The sequence below is a fragment of the Anser anser genome (genome assembly GCF_964211835.1).
Source record: "Anser anser genome assembly, chromosome: Z".
Taxonomy (NCBI): Eukaryota; Metazoa; Chordata; class Aves; order Anseriformes; family Anatidae; genus Anser; species Anser anser.
The window spans coordinates 77,351,259-77,365,989 of record NC_139723.1 but is presented as its reverse complement, the minus strand read 5'-3'; the positions used below and the strand labels follow the sequence as shown (position 1 = coordinate 77,365,989).

Here is a 14,731-nt window from a genome sequence, read left to right as displayed (position 1 = left end):
GAATCATCAGTTCCCAGTCCCCATGTCAAGATGTTTGTATTACTCACACTTTTTAATTTAATACTAGCTTCAAAACACTTTATTTCTTCATCCATTCATTCATTCATTCGGTTTTTTTTTTTTGGTAGAGAAGCTCAGAGAACTCTTATCTGAAGCTTATGGCTATAACTTCAGTCTTTCTTGCTTGCAGGTGATGTGTATGACATGTCTGGGCAAAGGATAGAAATAACTGAGGTAAGTGCTCAAGTGCTAGCAGAATCTCTGCTTTCTGTGAACCTGCCTGCATAGGTGCCAGTAGACAAATCCCACCCAGACATACTCACGTTCATGTTCCTCTTGATCCTGACAGCAGGGAGGTGTTCTCTTGTGGGCATCAGAGGCTTGTCAGAGTTGCATTCCCTTCCAGTAAGGCTGCTTTGAATTTGCAGGGTGGGCAGCCTGAGTATCTACTGCTCCTTCAGCTTCACATGACATCCTACTGCATGCACAATTCCTCTGAACACTTGGCCATTGATATTGGTTGGAAACTTGGACACTGATGAATTTTATTATCCTTGGCAGTGAATTAAAGTTCTGGCTGGGAATCAGTGAGTTCAGTTCATATGCATAACAAGGTCACTGTCAAATTCCTCTATGTCTGGACACTGGAAAGTGTGAAAATGAGTGACTTCTCCATTTCTATCCAGCCTCTGCTTGTTGGCACAAACCCACATCTTGGATTTCACTGCTTAAAATGTCTGAAAACTGCAAGCAGTGATCCAAGTAACAAATGGCAAAATGATGACGAAAATCCCACTCCCCATTACAGTGATTCTCTTCGAGGCACTTTAAAGCTACGCACTGAAACTGGCTGCTTGTACTGAGCACTGTCCCACCAGGCTGCCCTTGCGCAAGCAGCAAAATGCAAAGGGCTGGCTTGCTGGGGGAGAGATGCTGGTCTCCTGCCAATTCACCACCCAGCAGCTCCTCCTGCCCCTGATACAAGATAGAGCAGAGTCCTGCAGGTTAAAAGGATGCTGCCCACATATTCAAGGAGTTGGAGTGTCCAGGCCTTGTTGCGCAAATCAGTGTAGGTGGGGGGGCTGTGCTCTTGTGGCAAGTGCTGAATGTCAGCTGGAGCAGGTCAGAAGGATGGATTACTCCCATCCTGGAAACTCTGAGCTCACTGGGATGGGGCGGGAGTCGGGATCATCCCGGGCAGGCTCTGCAGTGCATTCTTCTGTGACACTTCATGCTTTGAGCTTCTGGCTGTTTCTCCGCTATGTTCCCCTCTGCTTGGGACTCCTTGTTTTCGGACAATAAGGGCGGTGCCTGTGGAGCTGAACCTTTACATCACTTGTCTGTCATCTTTTTCCATATCAGGGCTTTTTCTTGCTTTGGGAGAATAGGGTGGGGAACACAGCCTTTTGAATTCGGCCTCCACACACCCCTGTCCCGGACAACCATTGAAATCAGGAGGATGATGCCCCCAAGCAGCCGTGTTTTGAAGGCAGGCATTTCTTTCATAGGGATCCTGTAGGAACATTTGCTTTGGTGCAGTGAGGCATCTTTTTGGATAATCAGACTATCAGCCTGAGTGCTGCTCTGAAAGGTGCCTTAGGTGCCTGCCCTCTGCTTTGACTCAGTAGCTTTTGAGACTTCCCACTTACTCAGATTGATCAGTCTCTGTCATGAACAGCCCTGTGGGAGAGGGACCTCTGCAAACGTAAGGAAGAGAGGGGGGCTGTCGTGGGCAGGCATCAGTGAGAGCTCTACAAATAACACAAAGCCATGTTTTTGCAGAACACAGAGAAGGTTGATTTCTCATACAACCCGTTAGCTGACCCAAAGTTCGCCTTCTATGACCACAGCCTGGTCGAAGCTGTGAAGCTGAGTGATGTCCCAACCCACAGGTTCTTCCGACTGCTCTCACTTTGTCACACAGTGATGCCAGAAGAGAAGAAAGAAGGTGAGGACTGTTAAAGGTACCAGACTGAGTGGTTCTGTTCACCTTGCACCACCACAGTGTGTCTGCTCTTCGCAGAAGCTGTTACTGGTCCTTTCGGTTCCCTGGTGATTTTCTGTAGTATGGCAACACGTAAATTAGCGTTTTTGGAGTTGCCACATGGGAGCAGAAAGGATCAGAGCCTCTACTCCCCATGTGTTTCTGTGGTGGAGATGACATTACTGCCACCACTGCAGCTCATGTGCAGAAACTGCAAGTGCCACAGATTTCCTGTGGTGGCAGACGGCTTGTCCAGCTCCTTCTCTATTCCACACATGGATAACTACTACCAAAAATATTTGATTTTATATTTGTTAATCTCAGAAACAAAGTAGAAGCCACATAACTTCTTTTTCTTGCACGTCAGGTAACTTGGTGTATCAGGCCCAGTCTCCTGATGAGGGAGCTCTTGTCACTGCTGCCAGAAACTTCGGATTTGTGTTCCGGGCTCGCACACCAGAGACCATCACTGTTGTGGAAATGGGAGAAACGAAAATCTACAAACTGCTGGCTATTCTCGATTTCAACAATGTCCGCAAGCGAATGTCAGTTATCGGTATGTTCCTTTTCCTCCCTTCTTCATGGCTTTTCAGGCTTTTAAGCGCCTTTACTGGCAGCAGGACCAGTACCCTAAGAACAAATTGTTCTTGACTTTTTGAATACAGATGTCCTGCCTGAAGATCTGCTTGTAGGAACCACAGAGTCTAACAGAGCATCTTCTCAGACCAATGCAATCTGGGTGTAGTTGCCTGTGGTGCTACCACTAAGGCTGACGGGAGTTGCACTACCTTCTGTTCTAAGCAAAGCTCATCTTGATTCCTGGGAGTCTGCCGTTACTTGTTAGAGTTTGGATATGTCTGAAAACCTTTGTTTTGATGCAATCCTGAGTTCTTCATTCTGGTATCTGTAGAATTTCTCTCTTCTTCCTTATAGTGCGGAGTCCAGAAGGGGACTTGACTTTATACTGCAAGGGGGCTGACACCATTCTTTATGAACTGCTTCATCCATCCTGTGATTCTCTCAAGGAGGAGACCACTGAACATCTGAATGTAAGTGTTTTCTTCTCCACTGCAAATCTGCCTTTTCTCCAGGCGTGGAAACATAATTGAGACAAAAAACAGATTTCAGAAGCTGCACCCAAACATCAAATATACATTTATGTATATGTATATGTATATTTCATGGGGGATTAAGAGGGAAATTAATTTCAAAAGCTTTAGGTATCAAATCAGCTATCACCAGTACCATTTGAACTGCACTAGGTTACCCAGAACATCTGGATGTGAATGTCAAATACAATGCAGGACATTCAGAAGAGCTGCATTACTATGGAGTAGGAAGTGGAAGCCAAGCAGGACAGGGAAAACACCTGAAACAGCACTATATATGTGTTTTGGCAGCTAAATTCCATCCAATTCTGCTGTTATTGTACAAAGCAAGTGCCCAGCATATTCAGGCATGCCTTGATTGGAATAATTCAAGTTATCAGTAAAAGGGCCCCAGAGCCTTTTACCTCCTTGATACAATCCAAATCTGCAGTGACTGTGGTCTGAGAGGCCTCAGTCAGAAGAGACTGAGCAAGGCTGGGGCATAGTTGTGGAATCCCCATCCCTGGAAGTGTTCAAGGCCAGGTTGGATGGGACTTTGAACAACCTGACCTGGTAGGAGGTGTCCCTGCCCATGGCAGAGGGTTGGAACTGGATGGTCTTTAAAGCCCTTTCCAACGCAAACCATTCTGTGATTCTATGAGAGTCTCACTTCCCTTCCCTTCCTCTAGATCATATACGGGCTTATTGCCTGGGCAGCATGGAAAATGCACTCAAACCTCGTGGCTGTCTATATTGTTGGTGTAGAGTAAAATGTGGTGAGAGGTGGATGTCCTGGCCAACATTTACTCCCTCTTTTGTTGCCAGCTCCTGCTGGTACGGAGCAGAGCATGAGATAACAGAAAGATTTGCCAGGGAGGTTGAGCAATAGTACAAACATCCCTGCTCACTGCCTGGGGGAGCTGGAGAACATTTTGAGTGAAGAAGAGGTCAGAGCATAGGGAGATGAGCTGTGGATGTGGCCTGTCCCTGATGCACCTTTACTTCAGATCTGTTCTTTTGGAATCCCAAAGGAGAAAGAAAGTGGATGTCCTATTATGGGGGGAAGCCTCAGTTTGCAGAGAGCAGTCTCAGTTATTCCGCCAAACACAGAATTGTACTGTCAAACACTGAGAAATGTACTGTCAGTTGCACATCTACAGAAAGCACACTTACAAGGACTTGGAGAGATGTCATGAGTGATTGTGCTCATCCTGAGCATTGAGGTCAGCCCCTCAGCAAGTTGAGTGCAGCTCTGAAACTCAAGGCAGAGTTCGGTGTGTTTTATTTAGGTCTTACTATTCTGAACCTCATGTTGAGAAATGTGAACCTGGCAAACAACTGACTGACTGATGTAAAGTTTTAGACCCAGAATGTAAGAGAGGCCTTTTGAATTTGTTCTTTGTAAGGAAGTAAAAGTGACCTGGAACTAGTATTTTAAAAGTGCCCTGAGGTTTGTGGTCTAAGGTGTGTTTTTTTTCACCTTTCCTCTGCAGGCATTAGGTAACAAGTTTTCACAAATAGCTGTCTGCTTTCAGAGAGTCTTTTGAAAACCAGAGCAAGGAGTCTGTTCTCCTTTGACTTATTCTGCCTCACCACTGTCTCGCAGGAATTTGCTGGGGAAGGTTTGAGGACACTGGTCGTGGCCTATAAAAACTTGGACGAAGAATACTTTCAGGACTGGATCGGGCGTCACCATGAAGCGAGCACTGCCTTGGAAGGACGGGAAGATAAATTGTCTGAGATATATGAAGAGATCGAAAAAGATCTAATGGTTGGTATTTCACAGAATCTGGGCCAAGCTCTGAGGGAGGCAGCCAGGATAGTGCTTTGTGAACAAACAGCTCAGTGTGACTTCAGTAAACACTGTGCTGCAAACAGCTTGGTGGGTTGTGTGACGGGAGTGGTTTGAAATATGGCAGTGCTGGGCTTTCGCTGGCACCCCCGTGAGGAGCCAGTAACTGGGGTGTCAGCCACCAGCGCCTGGGAATGGTGTTATTTTAACTCACGTGGGTGTCAGAGTAGCTTTCTCATGATGAAGTGACATAGCAGAGCTTAAGGGAGATGACAGGGACACAAATATTTCATAGCCATCCTTTGTGTGTGCAAATGGCTGATCTATTTATTTTCCTCCCTTTGAAATGGCAGGCAGTGAATAATCCCCAGGTCCCCCTCCATTTCAGAGAGCATCGTTTTTGTTCTTGCAGCCCTGGGCAGGATGGGGGGATGATGTCCATGAAGATGTTTGTGTCACTCTGAAATAGAGCTAAACTTGTGATCTGCAAGTCATTCTTTTCTCCATGAGTGTTACAGCCCTGGGGTTTGCCTGTGTTTTACAGCCATGAATAATGAATGAAAAGGATGTGTGGGATCTGAGAGGAAGCAATTCAGCTTTTGCACTCACAGCAATGCTTTCCTGAGATCTTGGAAAGCTTGGGAGCTGCACTGTTGCTCCTTCCATTAGCTGTATGCTCAGGATGCCAGCAGGGCCTGGGAAGAACTATGTGTGAGCCTAGAAGCAGCTGACCTCTGGAAGTTGCATAGTCCGTGGAGCTGCCCTCCCGGTCTCAACAGTGGGAAATGCTAGTCCTGCAGTCCAGAGATTACATCGTGCAAACGCTGTGTGGGTCATGTCCAAAGCAGGAAAGACATGGAGGTCACGGAGACAGCTGCTTTGCACGTAAGGGTTATGAAGCTCATGGCCTGAGTGGAGACGAGGTCACTGGCTTACAGGAGGAAGAAGCATGGTTTGGAAGGAAACACAGTTTACACCAGACCCTTCTCTGCACCCTGTATGGGAATGATTTTACTTCCAGAAGGTGCTGCAGGGAAGGACAGAGAGTGGGGGTAGGAGTCCCTGGCTTGTGACAGAGAATGGATGCAAGGGCCAGAGTCAGCACAGGAGTCTTGTGTAGGCATAGAAGGCTGCCAAGGATCACAGTCTGGTTGATGCCAAGAGCAGAAGTCCCTGTGTGTAGGATACCCCTGCTGGGGTCCTTAGAGTGAGTAAGGATATAAGGACAGCAAGGGGGAATAGGGAGGGAACATGGTTATATTCAGGGAATAGTAGTAAAAATACTATTTAGCGTTGATCAACCTAAAAATTAAGGACAATAGTTGTGGGAATGCAAGCTCTTAGTCTGTGTTCCTGGGTACATCTGACATCAGTGTTCATCTCTGGGCTTCTAAGTCAGACTCGGGCTGCCAAGGATGAGCAGGTACTCCAGAAGGTGGCCTAGTATACTTACAAGCATTTAAGCTCTCACTAGGAGGACCAAGGACTACTGCTGCAAAACATGGATTGTACAGTTTTCAAAAGCCTATGGAAAATTTACTTAGAGTTGTTTTGTGCATTAATAACACTCATAGCTGAGGATGATGAACATTCCAGGAAACCAAAATGGATCTTGTTCTTAAAGCCAGCCCTTGAATTTAGTCTCCCAACAGCAGGAGGTATGTAGTAGCAGATGCTGCCTAAACCTGACCTAGCAGTGAAACCTTCATGTGTCTTTGACAACAGGTTAAAGCCACCAAGTATCTCCAAAATGCAGAGAAAGCAGTAACTTTGAAATTACAAAGGTTTGTGTCCTGAGCAGCCTGTGGTTTAGTGTTGTGTGGTGGTGTGGAGTAGGGGTGGGGATGGGTGTGTTGTGGGCTGGAGAAAATGCAGCCAGTTGCAGTATATGGCTGGGAGCAAGCTCCATGTTAGAGGATGCATATGGAGGTTTGGGGACAGGAATCCCCATCTGTCTTCATCCCTGTGTTAAATCTCTATCTGCTGTGAAGGTGACATGTGGAAGAACATGGACTTGTAGGTGTGCAAACATGTGGCAATTAATTTCAGGCATGTTCATGATCCAGCTGAGTGTGGGGGATTACAAAATAAAACATTTGCAGGATCAGGGCTCTACTCCGTACAGCAAATTTCCTGAGGAATAATGAAAGTCAATGCAACCTTATTCCTGGATTTCATTTGTGCTTGCTTGAGTAACTACTTAGAGGTCTAATTCATTCTCCTTTACTCACAATGGAAATACTTAGCAGTTCCTTGTTGTTTTCTGTTAAGCTGCTAGGTGCCACAGCAATTGAGGACAAGTTACAAGATGGGGTCCCGCAGACAATCGAGACTCTTGCCAAAGCCCACATTAAGATATGGGTTCTCACTGGAGACAAGCAAGGTAAAGGGGCTACGGTTCTGGATGTTTCCCTTCTCTTTCACTGGTGGGATGATTCTGCTAGGACCTGTGTTCTCATTGTCTCTCCTTTGAAAAACTGCACAGATGATAAACTTACAGGGCTTTGCTTCATTGCCAGCTAGACAAAACTGCAGCTAACTGGAATTAGACCAGATAACTGTAGCTGGTGCCTGTTCCTAATTCCTGTCCTGAGGCTGGAAGCAGTATGACAATAGCATCCTTTGCCATTGGAGAGGTGACAATGAGGATCCTGTAGTCTCTGTCTTATGCTGTGAAAAGATGTCACTTTAGTACAGTCAACCGTCCTGGTGAAGAAGGCTTGAAAAAATTTGGCCCCAATTTCCAGGAACTTTAATGCTAATGTTGATCTTATATCTGTTTCAATGTGGTCCTGGCATTCATATTCCAGAATGGAAATGGAGAAAACATAAGCTTCTGGAAAAGGCATTAAGTTGGTAAGAACTGTGAATAGAATCCAGTGATAGTTTTTTTTCTTTCAGAAATAGCAACCTTCCTGAAACAATGGTGCTTCCAGGAGACCAAAAGTAATTGTAAATCATTTCATCCAAAAAACAAGCAGACAACTTTTGAGAAAAATGAAGTGTCTCATTATTTCATGTTCAGAATGAAATAGTTTTGCTTATAAAATACCAAAATACTTCCCCCCTCTTCCCCCCCCCCCCCAGAATATTCTAAACAAAATGTCTTGATATTCTTCTTCAGAGCTATGGTTTGAGGATTTTTTTGGTGAGGGGAGGGGAAGGAAAGCTAAGTATCCTGACATTTTTTTTTTGGAATCAACATGAAACATCTTGGTAGCTCCAAGTATGCAGACTGAAGGGTCTTTTGAGCTTTTTTATTTTAGTAGAATTATTTTTTTCTGTGGCCTTGTGAAGCCTGATTAGGGGAGATTTGCTGCTACGTCCATCAGGGTGACTTGTCTGGCTGTCTTAAAATGTTGGCTCTGAAAGACTGCAAGCCCTTTTGAGTGAGAATGTGAGCTCTTGTCATGGGTGTAAAAAGTCCGCAGAGACTGTTGGTGGATTTGGGGTACTAAGATGTGTCATCTTCCTGGTTTATCTTTCTCAGAGACGGCAATGAATATTGGTTACTCCTGCAACTTGCTGAATGACGACATGGCAGATGTTTTTGTTATTGAAGGCAGCACATCTGATGATGTACTTAATGAACTCAGGTAAATGGCTGAAATATACAGCTTCATTACTCTGCACTTACAGTGGAATGGGGCAGTATGTTGTGTTATTTTAAATTATTTTATTTTATTTTATTTATTTATTTATTTATTGATTGTATGTTTACGTTGTATAGCTCATTTCAGGGACTCTAGATAAGGGCTGACCGACTTGGTCAAAGACCTAGCAGCTAAACATAGTGTAGAAATCTCCTGTGAAGATAAACTCCGAAACTTCTTGTTCCAAGAGGCCAAATCTATATAAATGAATAAGACAGCAGACTCAGGCAGGCAATGTCAATTGGCAATGGACAAATGATCTTGATCCACAAAACCTTTGGATCCAGGCTTGACCTATGCTGTTGCTCTACTGTTCATCCACGTTACAATTCTTTGCTTGGATATGTTCCTTTTCTAGCATTATCTGGGAACCTGATTTCTTCCATAGCCTCCTCAGAAGACACAAGTTCTTAGGTATAGGTGGAAAAATGGGAAGTTTTTCAGTCCTTTTCTGTTGAAGGAGGTGGTTGTCTGACAACATGCACGGAAAATTGGGATCCCTTTGGGATACTGTCCTTTGTGACATTCTGATGAGTTGTTTGACCTGTGGCAGCACAAGTTTAGCAAACACTTGTTAGAGTTTCAGAAGCATGTGGCTGATATGCACAAACAGCTGCAGCTAAACCATTCATGTTGTGGGGGATACAGGGAAAATGGAACTAATTTAACAAAGGGATGCAAAAAATTTCTATTTTTATAAAGTTGATTTAGTAAAGCATACATTTTTACAAGATTTTAATTATTATCTGGATGCTTTTATTATTTTTTTAGGAATGCAAGGAAAAAGATGAAGCCAGACTCCTTTCTGGACAGCGATGAAATCAACATTCAGTTTGAAAAATCTTCCAAAAAAACAAAGCTCCTACCTGATGAGCAAGCAAATGGGGTGTATGGTCTGGTCATCAACGGTCACAGCCTGGTAAGGAAGGTTCAGAGTCATGATGGGACTGAGTTTTCTTAGAAACTTAATACGTTAGAATATGTTGGAAGTCTGAAAATGCTTTAAAAATTTAGCCAGAGAGGGCTGCTCCCCCCTCCCTCCCACCCACACTCCACTTGAAGGTTAGCTCTAGTTGTTATCTGAGACATCAAAGATGATGGGCAAGGTTTCAGAAGACTGGAACAGGGAAAAGCTAGTCCTGATGTTCAGTGAACAGAAGCAATAAAGATTATCCTTTCCAGAAATGTACTGGAAGAATAATCAGACACTCTGTGAATGCCCCAAGAAGATAACATCAAACATGGATTTTGAGTATGCCAAGAACATATTCTACTAAATATATCTGATAACAGATAGAGTGTACATCATATAACTTGACTAATAAATTGTTTGATGCTCTGTCCCATGATGTTGTTCCAAGCAAACTGAAGTAATATGGCCCAGATGAAATTTTTATGTGACAAATGCAAGACTGTTTGGCAGTATGGCTCATAAGGGTCTACTGTGGATCTGAAACAACAGCTAAGTGGTGTCTACAGGGGGCAATCTCACATCTATTCAATATTTAGTGTTTTAATTAACTGCCTACAAAGACAGCAAGCTTCTTAAATCTGTAGATAACACCAGGCTGGGAGGAACTGCAGGGGTGAGAAAGAGTTTAAAATTAGATTTGAAAACAATTATGAAATATTGGAGAAATACTTTGAAAAAATGGAAAATGTAGTTCCAGAGAGAACAAATGCATTGTCCTCCAATTTAACATAACCAACTGAACACAGAGAAATGTATGTATGTATGATCCTAAGACTTGTAAGACTTGTGAAGAAATCCTCCTGCTCCATTTGGCATCAGTAATATCTTAGCTGAAATAATTCAAATTACTCGGGCCCTTTATTTTGAGAAAAATGTAGGCCAACTAGAGAGAGTACAAAAAAACCTGTAAGATCATGTATGATCTGGAAAACATGGGGGAAAACAGAGCATTAAGTTTCTGAGCCTAGAGAATACTGGAACTGTGTACACGTGGTCTTGCTGAAACAGAGAGAAAGAGCAGAGCACAGCAGCGTCTGCAATGGCATCATCGTACAGCTAGTTGATCTGCATGCCATATCATTAATACGGTTTCTATGTGGTGATATTTTGCTGGTGCCGTGCAGTCAGGATGCTGTGTCCCTAGCTGCAGTGACTGGCATGTGCCCTAAAACCAAGTTGAGAAAGGTCTCTTGTTCCCTGCCCACCACTAATGGGAGGGAAGCAGAGGCACTGGTGACTCATAGCTTTTGGCTTTAAGAAAAAAAGACATCAGGCCAAAAGATGGTCTGCCTTACACTGAAAGGGCAGTGGGCCTGCTGTGATGGCTCTGAGGAAGAGAAAGTTGTGTAGATTCCTTCCATGAATGTCTACTGAGAAGAGACATAAACAAAGAATGGAGCCAAAAGCCACAATTTGAAAGAACTACAAAAAAATAAGACTGCTCCTTCTCATGAAGAGCCGGAGGGGTGACCAGACATCCAATTAGCTGTATGTTTCCTGAATAGATATAACGTGGCTGACTGATTTAAAAGGTCAGCACTCAGAGCAAAGTTGCATTTGCTCTGGTATTTTGTTTTGCTTTCTTATGCTCACCTGAGCTAAAGCTGCTCTGTGTGCGTTTTTCTTTCCTTTAAGTAATCCCAAATTGAAATCTGTTCCATTTATATAACAGATGTGGCAGAGCTTAAAAAATAAACCAAGAAGGATGAGCAAAGGCATGGAGATGGGCAGGGCTAGCTCAGGCCCTGTAGCAGCCGCATGAATAAAGTGCTCCCTCTTCTGCTGTACTGCCAGGATTTCAGCCAGAATGGCTGTTGTGCTGTTGTGTGATGGTTCCAAGGTCCACGCTCATAGGTGTATCAGGATTAGTTACAGCAGTGAGATGCAATGGGCATTTTGATGAGAAAAACACCTACTGCATCAGCCTGACCTGGAAGAACTTTCAGGTGTCTCATACCTTCCTTGTGCTGAAAGCAAAACCAACTTCAGCTCTCATTTTCCTCCCACTGCATCCTCTTTGACAAGCCACAGGCTGCTGCCAGTGTGTCACAACCTGCTAGGCACCGTCTTTGTCCTTTCTTCTCAGGCCTACGCGCTGGAAGGGAACCTGGAGCTGGAACTGGTGCGAACCGCCTGCATGTGCAAAGTGGTGATCTGCTGCCGGGTGACTCCGCTGCAGAAGGCCCAGGTGGTGGAGCTGGTGAAGAAGTACAAGAAAGCGGTGACCCTGGCCATCGGAGATGGTGCCAATGACGTTAGCATGATCAAAAGTGAGTAATGTCTGACCGATAGCATGCCCCAGCAAACTGACTCAATGTCGTATTTGCTAACTGGCTTGGCACCAGCAGTGCATCTCTGAGGGGCCTCTGTATGATCCTGTCGTGGCATCAAGAGGTCATGTCCCAGGTTTTTTGTTTTTTGCCTTCAGAATAGACAAAAGCCCACTGGGGTGCAACAAGGCCACCCATAGGTCTGTATGGCCACCATCACAATGGTAATAAAAAGAACGAACAAGCTTGTTTTAGACGGGGCCTAACTGCCAGGCAGAAAGAAAATTGTCATGCCTGTAAATGGTCTGTATAAAGATCCAGGATTTTTTTAACATTTCCATGTGGCAAGGAAAGAAAATCATCATACTTGTAAATAGTCGGTATAATGATCCAGGATTTTTTTAACATTTCCATGTGGTGAGGCCCTTTGTCAGTTATCTCCCTTGTGCTGTAAAACACAGGCCCCTAGGCCCCTTCACGTCTGAGCATCATTTGATGCTGCATTACCTCAGTGATTTTATGAAAGAGATCCCCTAACTATGTATAATTAAATTAAGATTATTCAGAAGGGCCTATTGCTAATCTTCCTTGTGTTAATTTGCAAGAATTGATTAACTGGAGCCATTTAATTAAGAAAGAAAAGGCTAAGTAGGGAGCTTCAAGGGAGATAAGTCAGGCAGACAGTGAAGAAAGGATAAGAAAAGCAAGTTAAAATGTACGGGATAATTAGAAACTAACCCTACCACTACAAGAGGGTTGGGACTTTGGGATTTTATCAACTTACTGTTCCATGGAAACCTCTGAATCTCACCAACCTTCAGCCATCAAGATTGTCCTCATTAGTTAAAGCTGTATAATTAGCTGTCACATTAAACTTATGTCCGTGTTTAATAAACCCAAGTTGCTATTAAAAGAGACATGACTTTTCTATCTAATTATTTGATTGAACTAATAAAGCCCAAGAAATGTAAAAAGGCTACAGTCTGCCTTGTTGCACTGTGTCTGAGAAATCTATAAGGGGTTTGACAACTTAAAGGTTTTGCTTGTCTGGAATGATGTTTTAAGGTTGTTGGAAGGATATGCTTGCATGTAAATACAATTCATATGACAATATGAAAAAACACTCTTAACTTCTAACAGCAGCAATGATTCGTGCTGTTGGAAAACATGAATTGCCATTGAGCGTGTCATTCCATTCAGATACTACAAGCCAGTTACGGAAAATGTATCAACACAGATAAAATCATAATGCTGCTGAAAAAATTAGTGCCCCCCAATTATTTTTTTTCTTGAATATCTTTACATATGATTTTTTTCTTTTATGCAGGCTGGGAGGGAATTAACACAGTGTCTCAATGAGGGGAATTCTTTTAAGTAGTGGGATTACCCAAACCTTCACTGTACTGACATGACCAATAACCTTCTTGTTGCAGCTGCCCACATTGGGGTTGGTATCAGTGGCCAGGAGGGGATGCAGGCGGTCTTGTCCAGTGACTTCTCGTTCGCACAGTTCCGCTACCTGCAGCGCCTGCTCTTAGTCCACGGCCGCTGGTCCTACATCCGCATGTGCAAGTTCCTCAAATACTTCTTCTATAAGAATTTTGCCTTCACGTTAGTGCATTTCTGGTATGGATTCTTCTCTGGCTTCTCAGCACAGGTAGGTTAGCTTCTGTTTTCTTATGGTTATGTCTAGCATTTTTAAGCAAAGTATCTGAAAATACTTTAAATGGAAATAAAACTTTTTGGATGTGTTCAAACTGACCACAGACATCAAACAATGATGCAGATTACTCAGAGCCTGACCAGTTTGGTGCAGATCTGTGTAAGACCCATGATTGCCTTATTATCACATTTAAAGTAATCAGTTTAACCCCAGATCACCTGCATGCTTCAGTAGCTTATAAGAAAAGCAAATCTCATGCAGAGAAAAATCTTGTGTCAGTTCAAGACAAACCTATTTCCAACACAAAGAAGTACCGAGGAAGCACAGACATGAAAATACCAGTCTTGGGGCTGAGTGTATACCAGCAGGGATGCCCTGCTGCTGCCTGCCTGCAGCCCACAGCCCAACACTGCTCCACCAGGTGGATGCTGCTGTGCAGGCATTTTAGCTGCTTTTTTAAAGTGAGCAGTGACTTCTGCAAATGCAGGCATGCAGGAATGCCTTTCCATGAGCACACAAGAAGAGCCTTACTGGGCCAGGTCAAGGGGCACTTTGGCCCAGTATCCTGTCTGTGGCCAGTAGTGGATACTTAGCAAACAGGACTAGCATAAAGTTATTTGTCCTGTGTGTATTCCCCCATCTTCTGGTAATGAGCAGTTTAGGGCTGCTGAGCTGAAGTCATTTTATACTTTGGGTCTTGATAGTATCTTCAGTCAAGATGTTCCAGAATGGCTGAGCTTGGCAGGACCTCTGGAGGGCATCTGGTCCGATCCCCCTGGTCAAGCAGGACAACCTACAGCAGGTTGTCCAGGACCATGTCCAGGCAGTTTTTGAAGATCTCATAGGAGGGAGATTCCTTTTATAATTGTGTATTCTTTTGAAGAGAAGGAAAAGGCAGCCTTCTGCTAACCCCACGCTCTGTATCTTCTCTTTAGACTGTCTATGACGAGTGGTTCATTACGCTTTACAATTTGGTTTACACCTCCCTCCCGGTGCTAGGAATGAGCCTCTTCGATCAGGTACTGTTTTAATCACTGCTTGTCTCTGGGTACTTTGAGTTGGTTCCATGAAGCAAAAGCAGCTGACTTTTTGGCTAGTTATTGTGATAGCCCCTCAAATAGTTTCTTGCCAGTGAGAACTGAGAGCACATAAAAGGATACATAAGGGAGGAGACTGTATATTATCCTGATCTGGCCCGAGGGTTTCAGTGCATGGTGACATTTTTGGGTTAGGCTGTTGACTACAATAAAAGCTGGCATTGCAACACTCCCCTGGAGTAGTCATATCTTACCAGGTCTTTTCCTGAAG

The 14,731-nt window shown here is 43.9% G+C and overlaps 1 protein-coding gene across 4 annotated transcripts in view; it reads left to right on the top strand.

Moving 5' to 3' along the window:
• Window positions 1-14,731, top strand: part of LOC310889389 (phospholipid-transporting ATPase ID-like) — an 87,408-nt gene that overhangs the window by 64,572 nt on the left and 8,105 nt on the right. For all 4 annotated transcript variants that reach the window (XM_083816776.1, XM_083816775.1, XM_083816774.1 and 1 more), the window contains 11 exons: window positions 191-234; window positions 1,783-1,948; window positions 2,352-2,540; window positions 2,918-3,033; window positions 4,679-4,843; window positions 7,136-7,247; window positions 8,355-8,460; window positions 9,289-9,436; window positions 11,577-11,760; window positions 13,194-13,417; window positions 14,359-14,442. In XM_083816776.1, coding sequence (XP_083672902.1) covers window positions 191-234; window positions 1,783-1,948; window positions 2,352-2,540; window positions 2,918-3,033; window positions 4,679-4,843; window positions 7,136-7,247; window positions 8,355-8,460; window positions 9,289-9,436; window positions 11,577-11,760; window positions 13,194-13,417; window positions 14,359-14,442 — 1,538 coding nt within the window. The remainder of the gene's footprint in view (window positions 1-190; window positions 235-1,782; window positions 1,949-2,351; window positions 2,541-2,917; window positions 3,034-4,678; window positions 4,844-7,135; window positions 7,248-8,354; window positions 8,461-9,288; window positions 9,437-11,576; window positions 11,761-13,193; window positions 13,418-14,358; window positions 14,443-14,731) is intronic.